This window comes from Sorex fumeus, unplaced genomic scaffold, assembly GCF_029834395.1.
Source record: "Sorex fumeus unplaced genomic scaffold, SorFum_2.1 ptg000078l, whole genome shotgun sequence".
Taxonomy (NCBI): domain Eukaryota; kingdom Metazoa; phylum Chordata; class Mammalia; order Eulipotyphla; family Soricidae; genus Sorex; species Sorex fumeus.
This window is the reverse complement of record NW_026606135.1, coordinates 2,477,884-2,492,729: the sequence shown is the minus strand read 5'-3', so window position 1 is coordinate 2,492,729 and position 14,846 is coordinate 2,477,884. Positions and strand designations below refer to the sequence as shown.

The window sequence follows — 14,846 nt, the reverse complement described above, 5'->3', positions numbered from 1 at the left end:
TGAATGAGTGAACGGCTTTTTCCAAGGGGAAGCAATTATCATCTCAAATTTATCCAATATGTGTTTTGCACCAGAGGCTTTGTCCTCCTATCCTGTGGGAATCCAGGGCCGTGTGAGCTGTGTCCCCTCTCCTCCCAAATCAGAGCCTGATCTTCAGACAGGCTGAGTGACCAGGGAATGAAGCCAAGTTAGGGCTTTGTGCATGCTGCCTCCTGGAAGGAGCAACAGTATGTGGATGCCTGGAAGTTCGGTAGAGACATGTGGGTTTTGTTAGGGCCATATCCTCCTCATTCCATTCAGCCAGTAGTGGTGTTCGACCAGTCAAGCATGACCAGCATCTTCTTTGGCCTGCATGCAAGGATGAGGTGAGCACAGCGGGACACACAGGGGTGATCAACTCCCCAGCCATCACTGCCCCCTCCTTTTGCCATTACTCCTGGGACCATTTGTGGGGCTTCACGGGAGCGGTGTGTGTGTGTGGGGGGGGGGGGGTGGCTGCCCATCCTTGGTCATCTTTCTTGGCTTAAGTAGTGTGGGTGCCAATGAGGCACTGAGGCCAGGCAGAGATGGAGAAGAGGCTGAGCTGTGGGTGGGTGAAGAGCAGTGGGCAGCTCAGAGCCCTGAGCAGAGGGACATTGTGAAGTTGGCAACTTTGGAGCTGAAGGATGCATCTGGCTGCTGAGTGTGGCTCTCCTGCTTGGTAGAGCACAGAATCTGGGTGTGCAGCGGTGATATGCTCCCCCTATTGTCGGTCGGTCTTTGGGGCTTAATTCATGGAGTTCTCAGTCCTACCAGGGAGAGAGGGCATATATGCTGGGTGGGAGCAGATTGTCACATCTCTCCCCACACTCACACATATACACACAGTTACTCACACACTCACACACATACACACAGTTACTCGCATACTCACACACATACACACAGTTACTTGCACACTCACACAAATACAGTTACTCGCACACTCACACACACATACACAGTTACTCACACACACATACACACAGTTACTCACACACACATATATACACCCTCATATACTCTCACACACCTACACATACTTATGCACCCATCACTCACAAATACTCAGATACACACACACATATGCCCAGAAACTCACAGCCTCACAACACACATGCACACACTCACATACTCTGAGCCCAGCCTTGGAGGTCCTGAAGCCCCAGATCTTTCTTCCTGTGCTACCCCTAACCCTGCTTTTGAACATGGCAGAGTTTCCCTTTGCCTCCCTCCTTTGAGTTTTCAAACCGTTTTCTTAGTACATGCATATCTGTTCTCACACGTACTCCTTCCTTCATCTAGAATCCTCAGAGGATCTCTGTATCCAGTCCTGTATCTGAAGTTATGGAAAGTCAGGAGATGCACTCCCTCGTTTTGGGATTAAATCTGAGGTCAAATATTACACAAATGGTAGAACAGAATTTCTCTGGGACCTATAAGATTTTGCCTGGCAAGGGGAAGTTGAGCAAAGTTCCATAGAGAAGGAAGCATTTGGGATGCGTTTTGGGGGAGGAGAAGGAGTTTGTAAGGCATTGATGAGGAGGAAGGGCTTTGGTAGAAAAGGGAGCCATCAGGAGCTGAGTCGCATGGGTGCAAACATGGTGATGTGAATAGAGCCAGAGCTGTAGGAAGGCTGCAAAAAGGCCAGTGTCATGCTAATGTGTGCAGCTGAGATGCTGGGGGACAATCAACAACTAGGCTTTCACTCTGGAGCCATGGGTTGCAGATAGCCCCTACTTTGTAGACTTGCTTAAGTCTGGACCGTGGGTTGGAGGTGGAAGGAGTCAGTGGCAAGGAGAGCAGTAGGCTGATTAGCAAAGCGGGCAGATGCAGTGGGTGACTTCAGGGATTGGGGTGGGGAAGTCTTGGAGGAGCGTTTGGGGCCACTGGCTAAGATGCTGAAGGAAGGGCTGGGTGCTCTGCTGCTTTCGAGGTTCTTTGCATCTCCCTGGACTCGTCACTATCCTGATTTCACTTTTTCCCCTGTAGCTTCTGTGTGAATCCAGTCCCAGGAGCCTGGCGTTCCATTGGCGGAGCAGTAAAAGTCATTAACGGGTAGCTGGAGAGCTATAAATAAGCCAGCACGATCCCACCCAGTGTTCCCTGTGCTTCCAGTCTGCAGGAGCAGGGAATCAGTTTTGATTCATTAATTGGCAGAGGGATGAGGCCCCAGAGAGTGCCCTGGTGCCGCCAGCTCTTCCCCACCCATCCCGCCTGCAGCAGCCTCTCACTGCCCGCTGCCTGGGGCTGCGTCCATTGCCCAGGGGAACTCCGGATCCCTGCTCCAGCCACTCAGCCTGCACTGGGCTGAGTGTGAGGCTGGAGGGATGGGGAGCTCCCAGCCCGGGTCGATTCAACAGAGAGGCCCACCCATGTGCTGCTGCTCAGACTCTGCCCACTCTCCCCCTTCCAGTCCACCTTGTCAGTAATGAAGACCACCTTAGAGGAGAGGGTCGGCTTCATGGCCTCTGTGAGCTACGGGAAGGTTCCTTCACTTTGAGGAAGCCCCGGGCTGCTGGGGACCTTGGTAAGTTTGCAAACTTGGTCTCACCTGAGAACCATGGGCATAAGAGAAATGTTCAGCTCTTGGAGTGTTAGGCGTATTAATTACACGGCTGTGCTGTGCCATGTTGGTGCTGGGCCAGGTGCTGGGAGGGTCAGCAGCATGCAGGAGGGAGACCAGCTGACAGCCCGCACAGAGCGTTGTCCACACTGAGCAGCAGTGAGTAAAGCTGGGCCCGTTGTGTTCTGTAGATGGTTAGCTACAAAAGGACAAGAGGAGGGGCTCAAGATAGTGTAGGGATGTGCATACGATTCATACCGCCTGATCCGGCTCATTCCCTGGCATCATGTGGTCCCTCAGTCACTGCCAGGTGTAGCTCTGGATGCCCCACACACTGGCTGTGTGTAACCCTAGAGGTCCTGGTGCCCTGGGTAATCCCTGGCAAGGCAGGACCAGAGCAGCACCACATGCTCAGGGCCTTGCATTGCAGCATTGTCCAGTTGGCCTGGCATTGCTGTGAGGGGCGCCACTGCTTGGGTGGACCCCACCTGTCAAGAAGTAATGCAAAACCACAGTGCCTAAGAGAGAGAGTGCCAGAGAGAGAGAGAGACAGAGACAGAGACAAAGAGAGAGAGACAGAGAGAGACAGAGAGACAGAGAAGTGGAGAAGTGTCTGCCATAGAGGCAGTTTGGGGGTGAGGGTTGGAAGGGAAACTGGAGACAGTGATGTTGGAAACATACACTGGGAATGGAATATTGTATGACGAGACCCAGTCATGAACAACTATGTAATTGTGTATCTCTGTGATTCAAAAAAATTTTATTTTTAAATAATGCGAAATTAGTCAGCTAGATGTAGGCAGATCATTGCTAACAGAGGAGAGGTGGAGAGGAAAGCATCCGGGTGGCCTTCTGGAACACACAGAAATGCGTATGGGTTTCACAGGGCCCTGGTGACCCAGTGGAAGGTGAATTGCAGCTAATGAAGATTTGAACAGGGGCCACCCAACAGCCTCTTTGGGGCTTGACCATGCCACTATGGTGTGTAGTTGACAGGAGATTGGGTCCATGTGGGTCCAGTGGAGTGGAGGAGAGTTGGGAGTTAGGTCTGAGATCAAGCTTCTTGGACCTGCCATGGTGAGACCAGGGAGAGAGAAGGGGCAAGGACCAATAGCTGGAGAGGGGTGACCCTTCACCAAGATCAACATTCCGGGAGGGCAGAATCCCACCCTAGGGAGCTCAGTGCTGAAGCATTTTCCAAAGGGAGCCTTGACGGATGGCCGGGAACACAATGGAGGTTGGGGGTTGGGGTCATCACCCCCAGCAGGGCTGGGATTTATGTCTCCGGAAGGTCCATGGAGAGAGGATGGTGAGTGACATCTGGGATTGGGAGAAGGTGAGGGATAGGAGCATCCAGGATTCTAGAGCAGGGTTCATCAGAGACAGCAGAAGCTCTTTGGCCTTCAGGGGACTCAGTACAGGTGTAGATGCCTGTGATGATGTGCTGACAGGACATGGTGAGAGGAGCCTGATGATGAAGCGGGGCCCTTTGGTGAGCATGTGGGCCAAGCCCGGAGGTGTGAGGAGTTGGGCCAGGGTGGCGGAGGAGCGACCATCAGGTGGGCAGCGGGGAGAGTCCAGCCAAGATTGATGTGGCCCTCAGACCTCCCTCTGGTGACTGACAGCGCAGAGAGGGAGGCAGGGGGCATACACAGTTGGACCTGCACTGGGTTTCACCGGGGATGGGTGGGGAAGAGAGAGACAGAGAGAGACACTGAGACTGGTGATAGAGACAGACTGAGAAAGAGAGGCAAACAGACAGAGACAAAGATAGAGACAGAGATGTACAGAGAAAGAGAAAGAACAAGCGAGTGAACAAGAGAGATTGAGAGAGAGAAAGAGAGAGATAGAGAGAGAAAGAGAGAGGGAGAGAGAGAGGAAGAGGGGGGATGCAGGTGGGGATGGGATCTGCAGCAGAAGGATCAATTTGACTGATGATGCTTAGGCAGTTAATCTGGCAAGGGTTGGGGTGAGGGCAAGAGAAAGTCGGTGGAAGAATCACTTAAGCAGAAGGCCTGCAAGGGCGAGCTGCTCACCGACCTTTCCTGTGCAGGAGGGGCGGGCAGGCAGCCCACACTCCAGTGAGTGGACCGAGTGGTCGGGAGGGGACAGCACCCTGGGTCGCGGCTTTTGCTCTTGGCTGTGTGTGGCACTGCCAGCCCCTCTTCCTCCATTTTATGGGTTTGTTTACCTTTTCAATGTCTTAATAAAACATGAAAAATATTTATCCTCCATCGATCAATAATTTACCATGAGTTATGACAATAGTAAATTCGGTCAATTATTCATTGACTATAAAGTATTTATAAATGCTAGCTTAATTTAAAGCATTAGCCGTTAGAATTCAGATATTAATAAAGTTGGCGCCAGTCTCCAGGTGCAAAGGAAGGGCACAGTAAGGAGGGGGCCCGGACCGGGGTCAGTGCTCCTGCGTGTGGAGACGATGAGTAAGCAGGAGTGCCCAGGGCGCCCTGTGGGCAGGCAGAGCTGGAGTGCCCAGTTCCTTCTGGTAGAGCCCAGGACTGCCCAGAGCTACCTCTTTCTCCTGCCACCTGCCAAGGGCAGCAGGGCCTTGCCAGGCTGGGTCTATCCGGGAGAGTGTCCTCTTGCCTGACACAGAATGAGTCCTGTCATTCTCTAAGGGGTGACCCAGAGGCCCCTGAACACATGAGGCTTAGTGTTCCCAGAGGACAGGGAGCTGCAGGGGTGCCTCTCTCCTACCTGGTGACCCCCCTGGTCCTCCTGGGGCAAGATGCCTGCAAGATGCCTGGTGATAGGAGGGTGACCCCAGGAATTATGAAGCTCAACCAGCACAGGTTTCTGGGGATTGGCTTCCTTCGTTCTGCACTTGAGAATTTTCTGGAATCTGCCCGGGAGTCTAGAAGTCTGTGCACGGGTCAGGAGCAGTGCTGGGGCAGCCTCAGTGTGTAGGGATTCTTGATCGCTCCGGAGCCCTCTGTAGGCGCTGTGTCCGGGTTATTCTGGCTCCACTGCCCTCTGCAGTGTCCAGGCCTCTCTCTCTCTCTCTCTCTCACCCATGTATGAGGTCCTTTCCATGCCATCCTCTCCCATCCAGCATCCAGTGGCCACAGGTTGCCCCATGCTGGACGTGGCCCAGTCAGTGCCCAGCTTCCGAGCCTTTGGTCTGCAGCCAGAGCCCTGGGTGCTCTGTCCCCTGGCCCGTCTGGCTGCCCCAGAGCCTGCCACTGGACCTCCTCTGTCTGCCTCTCAACTCTCTCTCCCTTTGCCTTTTCTTAGTTCTCAGGCCCCACTGGCAAGAACCGCTGCTCTCCTGCTGCCTGCCTGGGCACAGGGAAGGGGTCACGAAGAGGCTGGGGTGATGGAGACAGTGGTCTGACCTGTGAGCCCCTGTGTTCCCCCTGTGCCACTATTCCCGCCCCTTATCTAACTGGCATATGTCATAGACCAATTGTCTTTCCAGTGTTACCTGCCTCCCCCCTACCCTCCCCTTAGCAGTTTCCTCCCTGGCTGTGTGACCCCGGGGGTCAGCTCTCTCTGTGCCTCAGTTTCCTCATGAGGGCATCGGAGCACTCACGCCTGAGGCGAGCATTTGCAGGATGCCGCCTGTCCTGCGCCGGCCCAGTGCTGAGCCTGGTGTGGCCTGCCTGGAGGAGCAGGACTGACCCATTTCAGGGGATGCTGGCAGGAAGAAAGGTGGTTGCAGGGTTATCGGGTAGGTCAGGACAGACCCTGAACTCTGAGCAGCTGTTGCCTCCCAAATTTTCGTAGTCACCCACCCTCTCTCTGTTCTCTTGGACCCACTTGCCTGGATGATGAGCCATTCTCAGGAACCCCTACCAATGCATCCAACCTGCATGAGAGAGAGAGAGAGAGGAGAGAGAGAGAAGCAGAGAGAGAGAGAGAAGAGAAGCAGAGAAAGAAAAAGAGAGGGAGAGAGAGTGGGAGAGAGGGAGAGAGAAAGGACGGAGGGAGATAGAGGGATAGATGGAGAGAGAGAAGAGAAGCAGACAGAAAAAGAGGGAGAGGGAGGGAAAGAGAATCTGAGATGGTAAGAGAGCGAGAGAGAGGGAGAAAAGAGACAAGCAGAGATAGAGAGAGAGAGGAAGAGAGAGTGAGAGAGAAGAGAGAAACAGATGGAGGGATGGTTTTATGTCTGCATGATATTAGTGGCCAAGAGGATAACAAAGGCTGTCATGTTCCAGTGAGGCTCTGTTGCTTGGAGCAGTGACTTCTCAGCTCCTTCTGCCTGCCCGGCAGGACCCGTGGCTCTTCACACAGAGACCTTCTGTGGGTACCCTGTGACGTGGGCGCCTCTCACCACTGGGGACCAGTCTCAAACCTCGAGCCCCACAAGCCCTGTCCTGGGCTTCAGCGCCCTTCCTACCCCTGGGCCGCCAGTGCTGCAATGTCCCAGCCCACCCCAGGGATGATCCCCCCAACCTTGATTAAGCTAATAGCTGATTTGGCTTTGATCTGATGTATTTTGATCTTATTATTTTTATGTTAGAAGCCTCTAAATAACCATCAGTTGACAGTGCCCCAATTAGCAGGCCATTCACAGCGGATTGGAAATTGACTTGCTTCAGGCCTCTCCATTAGCGCCTGTGAGAGGCTTCCAGCCTTAATTACCCGCCCAGTTCCTGCAGGGTGGTGGAGGGCTGGAGGCTCTGCAGGTGGCCCCGGAGGGGGTGGGCCCAGGGTGCCCCCACTTGGCAGGGACAGCTGTCAGACTTGTAACTGCTGTTCCTTGGGCTCACAGTTTGACTGTGGCCGTTGATGGGGAATCGGGACTCCCAAGGAGAAGTGCCGGAACCTCCATCCTTCTCTTCAGCCTCTGATTTGTGAACAGCACTAGGCTGGCCCTTATGGCCCAGCGCTCCTATTGCCGTGCTGGGTGGAGAATCTTGCAGTAGGTGGGAGAGGTGGGGAGTGGTGGGGAGTAGTAGACAGGACAGAGCGAACATGACAGTAGGTCCACCCGATTCTCTGCTTTCCCCAGTGAAGTCGACCATGAGCACAGCACATAGTAGATGGGGGGTAGAGGGGCAGGGGGATTGGTGGGGAGTGCCCCACCAGCTCTACCAGGTGACTCTCAGGCTTGAGGTTCTTTTGGTCTGTGGTGGAACTTGGTCCTCACCTCTCAATTTATTGGGGAACCTCAGTCTGGAGGGAGAGATTGCTCTGCCCAGTTTCCCATGCTCATCTCAACCTTTGCAGAACAAAGTACATTTTAAGAGGAGAAGAATAGTGAAATAAAATAGTTGCATTTAGAAAATAAGAGGGAGGGGGGAAGAGTGAGATGGGGAGAGGTGCCAATACATTCGAGAGAGAATTCAGGCTCCTCCAGAGGGGAGAGGAAGAGATTTACTTCTGCAATGTTTATTTTATAGGTTGTCTCCCAAACGGCCCCTGGCTTTGGGCTTTCTGCCAGGGTACTGTCAAGGGACAGAAAGGGCTATGAAATTTGAGTGGTCTGCTTTCAAGTTCTTATTCTAGGGTCTTTTGTTCCTGCTGAAGTTTGTCCTCTTTGGAGGGAGTTCAGCCTTCTTTGGAGTAGGTGTTTTGGTGTGGGGGCGGGTTTCTACCTGGCCATGCTCAGGAATAACTCCTGGCTCAGGGATCACTTGTGATGAAGCTTAGAGGATCGTACGCAGTGCCCGGGTTTTGCACAGAGGTTGACTGTGTGCAAGGCAAGTGCCTTAATTTCTGTACCATCTCTCTGCCGCCCAACACCCCTCTCCCCTCACCCTCGTCCTTTTTGTTGCTGTTATGGTGGTGGTGATGGTGTCACCAAAGGGTTGGGGGGCCATGTAGGAGACTAGATAAAGAATGCCCGACTGTGGTCTCCCTGATTCTCGTTACTCCAGGCCTGCGATCTCCCTGCCTGCCACAGTTCTGTCACCTTTTAATGGAGAACAGAGACTTAGAGAAACTGTGACTCAGATGGAGAAAGCCCAGCTGAGACTCTGACCAGTGATACAGGAGAGTTTAGACTGTCAGGTCAGACAGGAAGCAGGTGTGACTAACTGCCATCGTTACTAGGGCAAAGGAGTCCATCCAACCCGGGACAGGGTGTCCCCCAGTTTCTGTGTGCTTGTCACATGTGCTCCTCATGTATGCAGCTCTTCCCCATCACCTGGTCTGACTCCTTCCCTTCCTGCACAGTGAGGGCACAGTAAGGAGGGGGCCCGGGCCGCCTGTGCCCTGCACAGACTTCTAGACCCCTGGGGAAGATTCCAGAATATTCTCGAGTGCAGAATGAAGGAAGCCAAGCCAGAGAGAGAGAGAGAGAGAGAGAGAGAGAGAGAGAGAGAATGTATGAGTGAGAGAGAGAGAGAGAGAGAGTATTAGCCATTAGTAGAGCTTTGGAAAAAGCCTTTTATTTGGTGTCTCTGGGCTCCTTAAGGAAAAAATTCTTGGCTTTTTTTTTTAAAGCAGACTACCATTTTAACTTTTATTTATTTAAAAATTAATTAGATTTTGGCCACACCTACTCTTGGCTCTGCATCCAGGAATTATTCCTGGCGATGCTTGAGGGACCATATGGTATGCCAGGACTCAAACCTGGGTCAGCCACGTGCTAGGCAAATGCCCTACCTGCTGTACTATCTCTCTGGTCCTGGAAGGTCATGATTTCTGTAGATTAATTATATGTAGCAGTACTAGGAAGGCGGTGAGTTGCCTATAAAATGTTCTGAGGCAATCACGCAATGAGAGTGGGATGCATATAAAATGGCCTGGGCCTGTCCGGGAGGAGAGTGGCTGGGCCAAGTCTAGTAACTGAGTGATGGTGGGAATGCTGAGGGTCTCCTGACACTGCTGCTGGTTCTGTCAGAGACGTCTCAGCCTTTGAGGCACCCTTGGCATGGGAACTAAATGAGGCATCTTCTTAGGAACCACTTCACTTCTCACAGGCTGAAACGGGGGGACTCTTTCTTCTTGGTGGCTTCTCAGGCCCCATGGATGCCCTTGTCATCTTGCTTCTGGCTCCTTCTTCCCAAACTTCAGTGCTCCAGGCAGGGGTTTGCAGGTAGGGGCTGGGCTAAGAGGGCACATGAAACATGCAGGAGGGAAGGACCCCTCTGGAGGGAGGCTTGGGGTGGGGGGCTGAGGCACAGAGAGGGGCAGGGACTTCAGGACCCTTTGCTCATGGGATGGGGTGAGGTGGGGGTGGGGGCACTGGACTGGTCATCAGGGGTCAAGAGATGACCTGGAGGGAGCTGGGGGTGGCGGAGCTCTTAGGCTTTCTCTCCAGCCTAAGATATTGGCCTTAGAACCCAGGGATGTGCATTTTGTCAGATTCCTTTTAACATCTTAAATGCAGTGTTTCAGTTGGAATGTACAAGGGAAGAAAGAGGAAATGTCCATCATCGCAGCTTCTTATCCTGGAGTGTTTTCTTTCGCCTTTTTCTAAAGCATGCATGTCATCGAGTGCTAACCACGTGAGCATATAATGGTGCGCCTGGACTTTTCACTTAGCTTCCCCTGAGATGTGGTTCAAACTGGGCAGAAGCTCAGTCCAGCCCTGCCCATGTTGGTGGTGGCCTCTGAGCTTCTTATCTGGGAGTTGGACGCAAGGACAGCTCTGAACGTGACTAGGGGGACAACACAGAGTTCTCAGGTGAGGATTTGACGCAGAGAAGAATCTTCCGGAACAGGCCTGCCTCCCGCGTAGCTCCTCTTGTCTCTGTTGTTGGAGATGCTTTCCCTTTCCATAGGAATGAGCTATTCAGGAAATGAAACTTTGGCCTTGTCGAAGTAGAAAAACCAGTTCCAGGCCTCTGAGAAGATGTGGTCACTTTTTAAAAAAGAAACTTTGCAACATTTCTGGTCTTTGCCTTGTGCATGTTGTTTTATTTAATTGACATCATAAAATAGATACAATTTTGTATTACTCACATAACCATTTTATGAGAAACACTTCCCGGTGTTACGGTAATATCTTCATAAAAAGATTTATTTACTTATTTATTTTTGGGGCCTCCCGAGTGGTGTTCTGGAGGCTGGGGTTGCAGAGTGGGGTGATCTCTGGTGATTCTTGGTCAGTGCTGTGCTGCTCAGGCCATGCCATGCTGGGGTTCCCTGGGTGGTGCTTGTGGGTGCTTAGGGAACCATGTGGTGATGAGGACCAAAGCAGAATCAGCCGTATGCAAGACATGTGCCTTAAACCCATACCATCTCTTCGGCCTTCTCTCCCACCAGTTTAGAGGGCACGGATGCTTTCACCACAGGGGCTCTGTCAGAACCCTTGTTTATTTACATCTCTTGGGTTGTTAGCAATCTCTCATGAGTATAAATAGGTACCCCTTGGGCTCGCGGACCAGGCCTACCATCTGAATAGGAGACCAAAGGCTTGAAACTGTCCGGGGTTATACCAGAGTCTCAACCATCTTTTATTTTTTTGGGTCACACCCGGCAATGCACAGGGGCTACTCCTGGCTCTGCACTCAGTAATTACTCCTAGCAGTGCTCGGGGGACCATATGGGATGCTGGGAATCGAACCCGGGTCGGCCGCATGCAAGGCAAACGCCCTACCTGCTGTGCTATCACTCCAGCCCTGAGTCTCAACAATTTTTACCAACTGCCAGGAGCAGTTGAAGACGGATGGTGAGCAGCATGGGGACAGCCCTTTGTCCTCCTGGAGGTCATGTTGGAGAGACTGAGGGGCACCCGCAGCCAGTTGAGGCTGAACTGGAGAAGTGCAAAGGAGGGGGCGCAGGCAGGAAGAGGTCCTTATCCTGTCAGGTTGCAAGCTGAAGTGGGAAGAGTGAGCCTGAAGGTTCAAGAGGCAGCCGAGAAGGTGAAGGACTGGAAACAGGAGGGTGACTTGATGAGTGGAATTCTGTTTAGTGGAGATCTTGGTCGGGCACAGCCCCTACGGGAGGGGAATGGAGGCATCTATATGGCGACATGATTACCAAGGACGAAGAGACACTCAGGAGAATCTCTTGTTTCATCACGACCGCTGTCCCCCTGAGTCCCGAGTGCAAGCCAGGAGCCTTGCAGAGCCGTGGGTTCTGTCCTGCTGGTGCTCCTGGGCTGTCCACCGAGAGCCTTCACCTGGAAGGAGCTGGTCTTAGCCCAATGGGAGTGAAGGGGTCTTCCTCTTCCAGTCCCTCCTGGGATTCCACTGTCTTACTGCTTGGGGTTGTTCCTCCCCTGAGCTGCTTCTCCTCCTACTCTTGTCGGAGGCATTACATAAACCCGAAGGTTCTCAAGCGAAAGATCCGCATTGTCAAAGTTGTTCCAAAGTCTGCCGTCTGCGGCAGATGGCCTGCTGACATTCCCAGGCTGTGTTTTGAAACTGCATCTGCTTCCCCCCATTCCTGCCGTCACATAAAGCATTCTTAATAAATGTTTGCCTCCAAACTGGTGCAGTGGGTTGCAGTGCTGGGAGTTGCATCTTGCTATTAATTGGTCTGCTCTCCCCTTCCGAGGCTTAAAGGGATGCCTCCTCTTAGGCCTCTGTGCCTGGATGTCTCCAAACGATAGTCCGAGGGCAGCCAACCTAGAAATCGCTGCTGACTGGCACCTGGTCACCTTCCCCCTCCTGCATGCTCTGCGGTGGCCACCCTAGCTGCAGGGCTGCTTGCTTTGTTAACGTCAAGCAGCACTTGAATAATCCTGAGCTTCTGGGACCAACCACTTCATTTGGGATTCGGCTCAATATTTTTATGATATGAATCAAGTGGACTTGGCCAGAAGACTGAGGGTTTTTGTCTGTTTGGGGTTGTGTTTTGTCTTTTTTTTTTTCCTTCTTGCCTACAACTCAGGTCCTCTGGGGTAAGCATCTCTCTGCCTTTCCAATGTAATTCATTCCCTTCTATCACTCCTCGCTCCATTCAGCCAATGATGGCAGAGCACACAGGGTGCGCCGACCTGTGACTTGGCCTTGGGGCTACATTAATCCACAAAATGAGTTCTTGGCTTTTTGGGAGCTCCCGGGCCTGGTGGGACACAGGACGACTCATTTAGCAGTGCTGATGGGTGTGAGTGATGTGGGTCAGACACGGTTACTGTTGTGGCTCTAGGAGTCACCTAGAGCAAAGGAGTTAGGCCTCTTTCGAACCGCTTTTTGCTCCTCTGTTGAATGGACACAAGAGTGTCTTGTTGGTTTCCGGGTCTCTCCAAATGATGCTCAGGATGCTGGGGCCTCAGCTGTGATTCAGCCGGTGTGTTCGGGGGTTCAGTGCAAGGGTTTGAGAAGGCACTGCTGCTAAGGCTGTTTAGTGCCAGGGATGACTCAGACCACCCTGGCAGTTCTGGGGTCTCCAGGGCCATACACCTGACTGTGTTCAGAGGACTAAGCGGTCCCTGGGATTGGCCCCAGCTCAGGTGCATGTTATCAGCTATACATTTCCCAGCAGCAGGAACATCTAGCAGAATCTCTACGCGTCAGTGAGACAGAATTGGTGAGAGACACAGGCCCGATCCCAGGAGCATTCTAGATCCCTGTAGAGAGTCAGCCTCTCTGGAGCTACCTGCCTGGGGCTGTGTGGATCAGAGCCAGGATCATAGGACTCTACGCTCACTGCTCTTTCTCTCTTTCTCTCTTCCAGCCTGTGACCTCATGACCCAGGGCATTTTGGCCTTGGTCACGTCCACCGGCTGCGCGTCTGCAAACGCTCTACAGTCCCTCACCGACGCCATGCACATCCCACACCTCTTTGTCCAGCGCAACCCAGGAGGGTCGCCACGTACCGCCTGCCACCTAAACCCCAGCCCCGAAGGGGAGGCCTACACCTTGGCCTCGCGGCCCCCCGTGCGCCTCAACGACGTCATGCTCAGGCTGGTGACGGAGCTGGGCTGGCAGAAGTTCGTCATGTTCTATGACAGCGAGTATGGTGAGTCAGGGTGGGGCACAGCTGGGGGCTTTGCTCTGGGGCCCTGGTGGGGGCTATGGCCAGGCCCGGGGATGGCCCAGACCCTCAAGCTGGGATCTGATGCATGGTGCTGAGTGCTTCTGAGAGGGCCAGGTGGGGCCAGTGACCAGTGGTCTGAACTGAGTGGGTCTGGAGGTGGCGGGCGGGGGGGGAGGGGGCGTTGCTGGGGCTCCACCCGGAGCATCATGAATGGAGGAAGAGCTGCAAAAATCCCGATCTGTAGATAGGCACTAAAGTTGCCTAGCAACACCACTTTATCATGACAGTGAAGTTTGAAGCATCTCTGAGTTTTCAATAAAATATTAACAAACTGCTGGCAGGGATCCAAAGGGCTGTGTGCAGGCAGAGGTGGAGGCCTGCCTGCCCGAGCCTGCCCCAGGCCTGTTCTCGAAGGATTGATGGTCGCTCTCGCTGGCTGAGAGGCTCAGCCTCCTTGCTCCCCTCTGCTCTGATCTGCCCTAAGATTTAGGGTCTCAGAAAAAGGGGCAGGTAGAGAATGCCGAGGGTCCTGGGGTCAGGCTGGTATATGTGGGTCTGGGATCACTGGCCTGGCTAATGACATGGCATCATTGAAGACTGCATATGAAGAAAAAAATCATGATTAGCTAGATTTGAAAGCAGAACCATGGGGCTTCTTTAGATCTTCTTACTGGTCCTAGATAAGAGATAAAGTAGCTCTTCTGTTGTATATGTTAAACTTTTTCTGTTGGTTTTTTTTTTTTTTTGCTTTCTTTTGGATCACACCCAGCGATGCACAGGGGTTACTCCTGGCTCATGCACTCAGGAATTACTCCTGGCAGTGCTCAGGGAACCATATGGGATGCTGGGAATTGAACCTGGGTCAGCCGTGTGCAAGGCAAACGCCCTACCTGCTTGTGCTATCGCTCCAGCCCTGAGATTTCTAATAGTCACGTGCAGTTATGAGAAATACAGCAGAGTGGTCCCATTCTCCCCGTACGCAGGTTCCTGATGGCAACACGCACCATATGTGCAGCGTGCCCAGCAGGACCTGTTTTGACCCCCAGGCCTGTTCATGCTTCCATTTACACATAGCTGGGTGAGTGTCTTCATCTCTGTCACCTTGTCTCATCTGGATCCCTGGACTGTCCCAGCCAGGGTGCCAGTTGTGCCCGTCCAGGATTCCTGAGCATGCCTTTTAACAGTCACAGTATCTGGGTCACTGGTCTTTCAAGGCCGGGTACCATAGTGCAGGACCAGGGTGGAAGGACAGGGTGACCCTCCTCGAAAGTCCTGCTTTGTCTCTGAGTGAAATCATTCCTTCGCCAAGAATGTAACTAGGAGGAGAACCCGGCATATGTTTGCATTTGCCTAAATACTCTGTTTCCCTAAGACTGGAATGTTGTCCACAGCTCTTGAGCAAATATGCTGTTCGGAG

General features: G+C 52.8%; 1 protein-coding gene across 2 annotated transcripts in view; it reads left to right on the top strand.

The window, feature by feature from the left end:
- Positions 1-14,846, top strand: part of GRID1 (glutamate ionotropic receptor delta type subunit 1) — a 754,440-nt gene that overhangs the window by 138,657 nt on the left and 600,937 nt on the right. For both annotated transcript variants that reach the window (XM_056130373.1, XM_056130374.1), the window contains exon 3: positions 13,127-13,411. In XM_056130373.1, the coding sequence (XP_055986348.1) occupies positions 13,127-13,411 (285 nt within the window). The remainder of the gene's footprint in view (positions 1-13,126; positions 13,412-14,846) is intronic.